This window comes from Mastomys coucha, unplaced genomic scaffold, assembly GCF_008632895.1.
Source record: "Mastomys coucha isolate ucsf_1 unplaced genomic scaffold, UCSF_Mcou_1 pScaffold9, whole genome shotgun sequence".
Lineage (NCBI taxonomy): Eukaryota > Metazoa > Chordata > Mammalia > Rodentia > Muridae > Mastomys > Mastomys coucha.
This window is the reverse complement of record NW_022196915.1, coordinates 49680629-49691544: the sequence shown is the minus strand read 5'-3', so window position 1 is coordinate 49691544 and position 10916 is coordinate 49680629. Positions and strand designations below refer to the sequence as shown.

The following is a 10916-nucleotide window of genomic DNA, read 5'->3' as shown; positions in this document are numbered from 1 at the left end:
GGAAAAAGAGGAGGAGGAGGAGGAAGAGGAAAGAAAGAAAAAGAAAGGAGAATTTAGCCGGGCGGTGGTGGCGCACGCCTTTAATCCCAGCACCTGGGAGGCAGAGGCAGGCAGATTTCTGAGTTTGAGGCCAGCCTGGTCTACAGAGTGAGTTCCAGGACAGCCAGGGCTACATAGAGAAACTCTGTCTTGAAAAACCAAAAAAAAAAAAAAAAAAAAAAGGAGAATTTAAGTGCAAATTTCAAATTTCAAGAGTTTGACAAGATCTAACCCAGTGTTTAACTCCACACACTAACAGCCATAGTTGTGTGGTCCTACTGAGTTACCACCTCACAGTAGGCAGCTACTCTCACATTGATCTACTTTCCTCTGATTAAGATTTAAGTAAGCTGCTAAGTTATTAGGAATGCTGATTCTTATTTCTCAAACATTTCATGAAGTAGAATTGTGTCAGGATTATTAGTACTTCGATGGATGGTTTAGAAGACAGTGGTGGTGGGAATGTGAATATGTGAGTGTGTCAGTGGGAAGGAGGTTTACCAAGGTTCCTGGGCATACCTCCCATTGCCTAATATATACCTAAGCATGTGCCACGGTTAGCAGAAGACCATGACTCAGTGTGTTCTCTGGAATTGAGTTGGGTGATGGGGGTTATCCTACACTCTTGGGGAGCTCTTATTTTCTAAAAAGCTTTCAGCCAAATCAGAATCATGTTAGGCCAGTCCTCAACTCTCACGCACCAGGGGTCAGGAGGACCTGTGTGCACATTGTACTGTTGGCATTGATGATTTGCGGGAGCTTGGGAAAGCGATTTATTCCAGTTACCATGCAGAGGACTTGTTTTTCAAATGGGGAGAATTCTCATCAGAGTTTTGAATGTGTAAGAGTGAAAATACCCACCACCAACACTACCAATGATGCGCGCTAGACATACACTTTTGTAAACATCCTAGGCATCTGTTAAATGGGTGCACTCTGAAGATGCAATGACATTTACACTGAATCCCAGTAGGGCTTAGAATGAGACTGTGTATGGTGTAAATTGGGTTGCTGGTTGACAAGCAGCTGACAGCAAGCAGGTGTTAGGGATGAGCTGTTGTTTTCAAAGTCAGATCTTGCATTTGTTGGGCTGCTCAGTGGAGCAAGCAGATGTCCTTGTCCCCAAAGGTTCACTAGCCACATAAGTCCTTATATCCACATAGAGAGTGGCTCTTCTTTGCACCTCAGATGACTCTACGCATTGGTTTGACTATGCAGAGCCTACAATTGACTCTTGTGCTCTTTGTCTTGTTCTCCTATGTCCCACCAGGTAAAATGAACTCCTTTCCTTATGGAATTAGGTTATGAGCGTCTGTAAGACTAAGATGAAGGTGGTGCTGAGAGAAGAGAAGCAGAAACAGGGAGGGACATGGACAGAAATGGATAGTATGGGCTGTTGTAGGGATGAAGAAAAGATGCCAGGGACACTAACAAGAGATGGCTTTCTTCTGAGAACAAACTGCTTCTGAATTTGACTCTTGAGCATCTGCGAGGCCTATGGGTAAGGCTGGACTCATGTGGGCAGAAACGGGGCAGAAGTGGAATGATGGGATTCTTAGAGCACAGATAGGAGGTGGAATGGAAGGAAAGTTGTTCCCTGAAAACTCTAGGAGTTTGTTCCTCACGCCCAGCTGTGCATACTTCTTTTTTATAAAAAAAGATTTATTTATTTATTTTATGTGTATGAGTACACTGTAGCTGTACAAATGGCTGTGAGCCATCTTGTGGCTGCTGGGAATTGAGCTCTGGCCCCACTCACTCTGGCCCTGCTCCACTCCAGTGTAATTCACTGTAGCTGTCTTCAGGCGTACTAGAAGAGGGTGTCCGATCTCATTGCGGGTGGTTGTGAGCCACCATGTGGTTGCTGGGATCCGAACTCAGGACCTTCGGAAGAGCAGTCAGTGCTCTTACCCACTGAGCCATCTTGCCAGTCCCCTGTGCATACTTCTTTTACTTATTTAGAAGTCAAGGTAAATGTTAGTGTGGAGAAGAATCTAAAAGCTGAGCTAGCTGTAAGCCTGTTTTAAATAACTTTGTAACGGTGGGATCCTATTGGGGGCATCAGAATGAATAGCCAGACTTTCTCTGCTCTGGATAAAAACAAACATTGTACAATATGGAGAAGACTCAACTTAACAACTGAAGTGGGGGCTTTCACAAAACAGTTTGGCTTGTAGGTTTCTGGGGATGTTCAGAAAGCTCCTTCTTCCTACCTCAAACCTAATTCACAAGCTGCCACTTAAGGACCAAGTGTGAAACATTTAAAAGACAGACACCAGGAAACACATTGAGATAGTTGCTGCTCTTATGTGTGGTAGGATTTCTGGATACTGCACAGTGTCTCCTCTTGATTTCTTTGTCCCCAGAGAGGTGCTACGGGGCTCGTGAGCACACACAGGCAAGTTTACTTGCTAGTAGAATTTGATCATACAATTTTGATTATTTGCACATATTGATTCTTTCTGCAGGTCAAAGCTCAATCCATGCTTCTATGCTGTCAGCTAGATGAGACACCAAGGCTTACCACAGAAGAGCAAGATAACCCAGGGCTATACCCTTTCCTATAAACTGCCCCCCCCCCATACCACCTGCCCATTATTTCTTGGCTTCCAGAGGCACTTAAGTGTCAATGTTGCTAGATTTGGGCATGGGTTTTAGGTACTTCCAACTGTTTCTTACCATTATCCCATAGGACACCTCTGAGTCCCTTGTAATTAAGGTAGGACAGGTAATGGGGCACATAACGAAAAGTCATCCTGAAGGTTATTGGAAATACAGGGCTGGAACCAAGGGCTTCTGCATGCTAGGCTGTTGATCTTCCTTTCTTCAGACTCAAGTTTTGACATCAAAAGCTATCGTGGGGTATGTCTGAGTTTCCTGGTACAGTCTGTATACCACTAGAACTTCTTTATTGTCTGATCTTTCCATGTTGAAAATGGCTGCAAGCTGAATATATTGTGTTGTCATATTCATATAAATTGATGAGTGGCTCATGTAATTTTGGATCATGGGAGCAAATGTCTCCTAATATAGTCCTTGGAAAATGAGGTCCAAGTAACTAGAAGGGGTATGTAGTCATAAGATAGGAGATATATATATATGCATATATATGTATATGCATATATATACACACATATATATAGGATTGATTATGTAGAGTTTCTTATAAAAATGTATGAAGTGCCAGAAGTCTAACTTATCCTTGGCCATGTGACACAGGGGGTGGGGGGACAATAACTGTATATTAACCCTTTTCCCTCTGTTTGCAGTTAGAAGTGGAGTGAATATGTACATAAAACGGATTTACGATACGTGCTGGAATCTAAAAGGCATGTGTAAGAATCACTGTCCAAAAGACGAAATTTTTCACACTTTATGTGGTGTTGAATTGCTGTGCTGTATAAAGGCCAAGGAAATGCCTGTTCTCTTCGTGAAGTAGCAGTGAGTATTCAGGGGCCTTCTGCCGGTTCCTCTGGGGATTCTGAGACACTCGATGGGCCCTGCGCCTTTGTCCCCAGAGTGGTGCTACAGAGCTGGTGAACACACAAGAAGCAAGTTTGCTGCTGTTTTGCCATCTGTCCTATTAAAACGATGGCTTCTGCCAGACGGTGTTTCTGTATAGCATGTTTCTTGTTTTCCTTCCTTTAGGAAATACTTTAAATACCTTGTCACCATCACTTTTCTCTTTACCCTGCAAGGGACATTTCCTAAGATGCTTCTAAAGGAAAAGTCCCAGAACCCGTTTTTAACCTTATATCAATGGAGCCATTTAGTAGTTACTTCTTTAAGAAGTACTTTTGTCCCTGAGAGCTCATGGTGGGGGTGGGGTCTGAGTGGTTGATAGTGTTGTCCTTCCTATGGGGTTGCAAACCCCTTCAGTTCCTTTAATCCTTCTCCTAACTCCTCCATTGGGGTCCCTGTGCTCAGTCCGATGGTTGGCTGCAAGCTTCCATACCCAGGGACTAAACTACCAGCCAAAGAATACACATGGAGGGACCCATGGTTCCAGCTGCATATGTAGCTGAGGATGGCCTTATCTAGTATCAATAAGAGGAAAGGCCCTTGGTCCTGTGAAGCCTTGATGCCCCAGTGTAGGGGAATGCTAGGACAGTAAGGTCGGAGTGGGTGGGTGGGTGAGCACCCTCATAGAAGTAGGGGGAGGGGTAGGATAGGGAGTTTTCAGAGGGGATATCTGAAAGGGGGGGTAACATTTGAAATGTAAATAAATAAAAAAATAATCAATCAATAAAAAAAATAAAGACTAAAACTCCTGCGACACTTTTTTAAAAAGAGAGATGTACTTTTATGGGGCTGCAGACAGAGCTCAGGGACTCATTCATTCTAAGCAAGGGCTCTACAACTAAACTAGATCTCCAGAGCCCAGGCTGGTACTTCCTCAGGTCAAACTCTGAAATGCATTCCATTGTACCATGTAACTACATTATGTCTCTCAACAGTGCACAGTATTATGTCGGAAGACATGACTGTGACTATTTTTATGTAGTTAAGTGATTGCATTTATAGTGTCCAGTTTGGGGCTTTTATAGTGTTTTGACAAACATTTCTTCCTTTTTTTTTTAAATAGGTCACATTTGACTTTAGTAGATCCACATGCCATGGCGGACCCAGAAATCTCACCTCTGTCTTTCAGATTGCTTGCACCAATTTCCATTCTCTATGTTGTTTCTAAATATTCTGGATCCTGGCTAGTGTTTTCTATCCCTTACCACCTTCTGGGGTATGTATACTAATGATACATGGTAACTGAATTTGTATTTCACCTCTGATTAATAGATGTTTACTAAATGGTCATATGTCTTTGCTTGTGACTGGGGCACAGCTCGAGGTTAGAGCGCTTGCCTATGTATCCTTATTCACAATGTGCTTGTTCATAATTTGATGTAGAAAATACTGAAAAATAAAAGTCATTTGGAAAACGCCTAAATTGAAGTATTGAGTATGTTGCAGTTTGTAAGACATACTCAGTAGTTTATTTTCTACTGCTTAAATCACTTAAATGTTTCAGTTGTGCTGGGGCTGTAGCTCAGTTTGTGTGAGGCCTTGGGTTCGTTTCCAGTGATCACAGGCATGCATCACAACACTTGGCTTCTGGATTTTCTATCCATTGTGAAAAGTGAGCATTGAAATTGTTTTACTAATATTGTACTGTCATCAACTTCTCCTTTCAGATTTGCCAATTTTTGTTGTGTATACTTGAATTCTTAGATGCAAGGATCATATATATATACTTTTAAAATAAAAGAATTATTAGAAAGAACTTGCACTTTTTTTCGATATAAGCTTTCTGACTCTTCCTGGCTTTTCTGGTACTCTCAACACAATATCTGCCTGACTGTACTGTATGTACATCACATAAAAATTCAACTTTACATTTACATATTCTTTTTCCTGTTCTATTTTCAGTTTGGCTGATTGTCAGGTATATGTCTCCAAGCTTGCTGATCTTTTCTTCTTCTTGACCTTATCTGGTGTTATACTTTCTTGTAGTGTGTAATTATCAAAACTCAATCCATGTTAATTCCAGCTCGCCCACCCCCATCTTCCCTCAGCTAGCCAGCTTCTGGACTGCCCAGATCTTCCCAAGCCATCTGCCCCACTGGTTCTTATCCCCTAGTCCCGTAAAATGAAAACTCCAGAGGCTTGTAATTTATCAGCCAGATTTATAACATTAAATCTTCAACCCTCAAAATGCCCACACAAAGAACTCAAAACTGAATTGATACCAATGCAAGCTACATACCTAGACTAGACAGATGTGCCCTACATTATTCAATTTTCTATCTGTGAATTCCACAGTTACTTATGGCTCCTTGGACCACATGGTTCCAGCTCATCATCCTGATCTACAGGTTCCATCTTGTCTCTCCTGTCTCCATCTCAGTCTCTCTGTCTCTCTCTGTCCCCTCTCTAAAACTTTCATCTCTGCCTTCCTTTCTACTGGCCAATCACAGGCTCTAGTCTTATCTGACTAATTAAGATTTCACCTAACCTCACCTGAATACAGGCACCCCTCTTGAGAGGGCAGAAAAACAGATAGCAATTCACAATACTTCCTCATTGAAGATTTCAATTCAGATACTGTATTATTTCTCTATGAAGTTTCTGTTTTGGTGCTGTGTGGTGTTTATTAATCCCTTCACTGGCATTCTGTCTGGGGGGAGGGGGAGTCTACTAATGAGATAGGTGCTTTGCAGGCAATTTCATCCAGGCCAGTTAGAACCCTGATCTGAAGGCATTGTCTAGGGATGAGCAGAAAAACCACTTCCAGGAAGAAGGTAGGACTTTGGCATCATGTCTATTCTTTCTGTGCTGAGTCTGGGGAAGAGCCATGGGAAGTGCTCATTTGCATCTGTTTAAAATCGTGCTAATTTCTCATTGTCTCAGTCTTTGTGCTTCTAAGAAGAACAGTGAACTTTAATTTTCATCACTTACCTGTTGTGGTGAGTGACCACCTCCAGTCAGTTTGCATATCAGACTAGAATCCACGGGGACTACTCCTTTGTATCAAAGAAAATCAACTTACAATGTTCATCTGGTTAACAGTTAAAAAAAATCATGTGACTTGTGAGTTTGGGGCAGATATAAAGATGTTTCTGAGCATCTATCTATATCTATATCTTTCTATCTTCAGGTTGGTGAGAATATACATTAATAACATTGCATAGCTATATCCTACATTGGTAGAAATCTTTATCACTGATACAAAGTTCAAGTTATAATTTCTTACATTGATACAGAATTTAATTGATAGAAATTTAAGGTTTTTATTGGTATGAATTTCTTTGTTGATATAAAATTGAGATTAATATTGTTACTGTATATAAGCATTGTGCCTATACAACACATTTAAGTCTACAAAGCTTAGACCCAGTCCTTCTCTAACTGCCATTACAAACTGATCTTAGATGATTAAGCATACAAGTTAAGGGCCAGATAGCAAATTCTGGGCTCTGAGTTAAATGTTAGGGTGTTTTTAAGATATTTCAACTAGAAATGACTGAGAGCAGTCAAGGCTTAACAGTTCAGAAATGCTTTGCATAGATAGTCTTCAAAGGCTTCTGGCGCAGAATATGACATTTATGGCCACCTCTTTATTAAAGATCATTTGACTAGAGACATGTCTGCTCCTGACAGCACCCTTTTCTTGGATTCAAAGAAGAAATTGAGCAACAGGGTAGCTGCTCCAGTTGTGATGAGACAGCCACTAGTCAAGAATTGCCTCAATTTATCTATAGACAAAATATTGTCCAGAAAAGGGACATACCTATGAGAATAGTTGACAGATTATCTCTACCAAGACAGGGTAGTCATTTCTTCAAAATTCTACATTACAAATGTCTGTCGGATGATCCTGGGCCAGAAGGCTGAAGACTGATGCTCCAACGTTTTGAGGAACGAGGGACTGTCCAGATGATCAGTGGTCTCAATAAATTGTCTAAGTATTAGAAGATATGTTTTGTGCTCCTTATATTTTCAGGTAATTTTAGTTGTTCTTAGATTTGTAGGAAATGTACATTGCTTTCTGTATGCAGGTGAGGTCAAGTGAAATATAAGGCTAGAGCCTGTGATTGGGCAAAGGAAAAAGACAAGGCTAAAAGTTTTAGAGAGGGGTCAGAGAGACAGAGAGAGGGGAGAAGGACAGAGAGAAGATGGAGGAAGAAGATGAAACTGGTCCACGTGGCCTAAAGAGCCACGGGTAGCTATGGGTATCACAGAAGGACAATAGAATAATATGGGCTACATTTGCCCTGTCTAGGTATGCAGCTTGTATTTATATCAATTGAGTTTTGAGTTCTTTGTGTGGGCATTTTGGGGGTTTGTTGGGCGCCAGGGAAATAAAAGGATGGGAGGGAGACCTGCGTCCAGTCAGAGCTCAGGGGCACTTGCCAGACGCAGGAGACTGCCGGCGCTCACCACACTGCCAGGTCTGGCTGTCATGGGATCCCAGTCTGCTGGGGTGGGAGGAAAGAGTCTCGTGGGTTCTTAGTCTCAGACATCCCAGACGCAGATGGATATCTCAAAGAGCTGGACAACCTCTTGGAGTTTTTCAAAATGTACTGGCTTTAAGGCAGCTTTTCTAAGATCGGCCAGAAGACAAGTAATGAACCTATCCCTGGCTAAAATACCACCGGCAGAATTGTAATTCCCCTGGGGATCCTGGTCTGGCACTGTCTCAGAGCCAATTGGGTATGTGCCATCTGTTTGGTGAATTCCATCTGCATATACTCTTGCCTCTTCCCAGACTCGTCTGCATTCCTCAGGAAGTAAGTTATTAGTAAGACTCATATGAACATCATAGAAAGTCAAGCTGTAAGATTGAGTGATATACTGAAACTCTTTAATAAACTTGAGTTAGAAGTATAGGACCCCAGCCTGTTTTCTATTTGGGAAAGTTCACTAAGCGAGAACGTAACATGTACTCTGACAAGATCATCTACTCCAGCAACTTCCCTTAGAGGTAGGACCATTGCTGGGTCAGGTGTCTCTGGGAGGAAGGACTTAGAGGTTTGGCTGTAGCCTTAGAGCGGGTGACAGGAGGTAGTTGTCAATGTGGGGCATTTGGAACGGCCCACAGCTGGCACTGAAGAAGGGGAGGGGTCTGGAGAGGTAGAGATAGCAGGCTCTGGGGCATCCTGATGAGGAAGAGAAACTGAGGCAGCAGTTTGGGTTTTCAATGGCATGGAGACAGGTCTGCGGCGAAAAGGGGTGGTTCATTAGCTGGATCTAGCATTGTAGCATCATCTAGCAGAGGTTGTATATATTTTATGGCTAAGAGAAGTTGGGTTGAGGAACAAGAAGAGCACAAGGAGGGATTGGAACAGAGATAGACAAATGCTTGGACATAGGAAACCTCCTTCCATTTACCAGCTCACTGGCAGTATGTATTAAGATCCCTTAAAATAGTTGGATCTAGGGTGCCATTAAGTGGCCATTTTGACTTCCCATCTAGTTGATATTTAATCCAGATCTTATTGCAGAGGTATATTAATTTTGACGCCTTCAAGTCAGGTGTTAGCTTCAAAGATTTGAGATTTTCCAGGAGACATCCCAGTGGGGTGCCTGGAGGTATGGTCAAAGACATTCTGACCCCCATTGGCAGGTAGTTGGACTATTCGTACCAGTGTCCTGAGAACAGTCCAAGAACCAAGAAGTAACAGCCAAAGCTAGTGGTTCAAGTCGTCACAAGAACCCCCTAGTGGCTACCCAGCAGACCCCAGCAGCCTGCTGTGGAAAGCAACCCACCCTGGATTCAGCTGCAAGAGCCGGGAAAAAGTGGGGAATGAGAGTTGCTTTCGAGGGAGGAGCAACCAATGGGCAGAAGTCCTAAGACATATGTCAACTGGGAGGCGTGACTGTAAACTCCGTGGTTCCCAGAGAAGGCTGGTATCTGGGAAGCTGGAGGTCCCCCCCTTGACTGATCCTACCAATTAATATGCCGGTGTCTGTGTGAGTATTATAGTGTACTGGTAAATGGAAAACGTGAAATTGAATGGGTAGGTGTGGGCCTGAGCAGAGGCTAGCCCCACCTGATAGACCAGGTGGGGCACGGCTTACATGGTAGAAGTTTGTATGTCCTGTGGTGCGTGGGGCGGCTCCGGTTCAGCTGCAACTTGGTGGTGGTGTCTTTAGCATCGGCAGCTTCTGTGATGAAAGCCTGTGATTGTTGTAGCCACCAGCTGAGGGGGCCGCGAACTCACGTACTCAGGGCAGCCATGGTTGCTGGTGCTGCGATCCACATGGTCATGACCTCTGCTGATCCCTGCTGTAGGGCAGTGCAGTGGCTGCTGATGGAACTGCCAAATCCAAGTCACGGCACCAAATGATGTGTTAGAACGGCGGGTCGCATCAGAACATACCACATTCTAGGCCCGAACAGTTCCACGAGTAAGAGGTTTAATTGAGAGGGAGAGAGGGGACAATAGCAGAAAGAGAGGAGGGAGAGAGAGAGAGATGGAGGAATGTTCCCCATGGAGATATATATATATATATATGTTCTGACGTAGTGGTCGCAGGTAAAGGTGGGAGGTGAGCTCAATGGATTCTGGGAATATGGTGGCTGTTGCCCTGGCAACAGGTCTGAGACCCACCCATGCGTCCCCACAGGCTTTGGATGCCCTGATGCTAACAACCACTGTTTGAGGATAGCCATAGGGGCAGGGAAACACTGCTGCTGGCAGGTAGCCGGCTTTATCATGGAGTAAGGTTATTAAGATATATAAAAAATATATTTAATTGTATCTCACAAATTACACTATTTTGCATTTCCACCAGCAAAGAGTGTTAATCGGCCATCATTCTTACCAGCACTTGGTATTTTCGGTTAAAAAAAATTACCCCTACCAGTATATGTAGTGTTAATTCATTGTGACCTTCATGGTTCCCTAACGATTAAGCATTCTGATAATCTGTTCATGTGTTTATTTGGCAAACTTAAGTCCTGTAACTCTAGAGGCTGAGAAGCTCAGGCCCCTTCCATCTACAAGCTGGGAAATTAGGGAACTCGAACTCAGCCTAAGTCCAAAGGTCTGACTAAGGAGCCAAGTGTATAAACCTGAGACCAAATTCCTGTTGGTGCAGGGGGAACAGCATGCAGTAACTTCCCCTATGCATCCTCATGTCTGTGTTCTCGATAGCTATGCCTGCTACTGGAGTCACCTCTCAACCCCAACAAGCTGTTCCAGGACTGTCGACAGCTTTACCTGGCTGTGAGAGGGTCCCAGACTGGGCAAACTACTGCGCCCCCAAGTAGACATATTTTTGGCAGAGGAAAAATTTATATCACGTATTCTCTGTGGAAAACAGCTCTTTAAATCTAGAACAAGCTTAATCTTTTTTTTTTTTTTTTTTTTTTTTTT

The 10916-nt window shown here is 43.1% G+C and overlaps 1 protein-coding gene across 1 annotated transcript; it reads left to right on the top strand.

Annotated features, from left to right (window-relative positions):
* Positions 1–1251: 1251 nt before the first annotated feature.
* Positions 1252–3478, top strand: Defb135 (defensin beta 135). Its single transcript, XM_031362798.1, has 2 exons — positions 1252–1309; positions 3309–3478. The coding sequence occupies exons 1-2, from the start codon at positions 1252–1254 to the stop codon at positions 3476–3478; spliced, it is 228 nt and encodes a 75-aa protein (XP_031218658.1).
* The last annotated feature ends 7438 nt before the right edge of the window (positions 3479–10916 follow it).

What these genes read in the sequence shown, in the direction of transcription:
- Defb135 (XM_031362798.1), top strand. Translation starts at nt 1,252, where the DNA reads ATGCAGAGCCTACAATTGACTCTTGTGCTCTTTGTCTTGTTCTCCTAT. An exon ending in GTTCTCCTATGTCCCACCAG is followed by an intron (nt 1,310 to 3,308) that starts GTAAAATGAACT and finishes CTCTGTTTGCAG; the next exon opens with TTAGAAGTGGAGTGAATATG.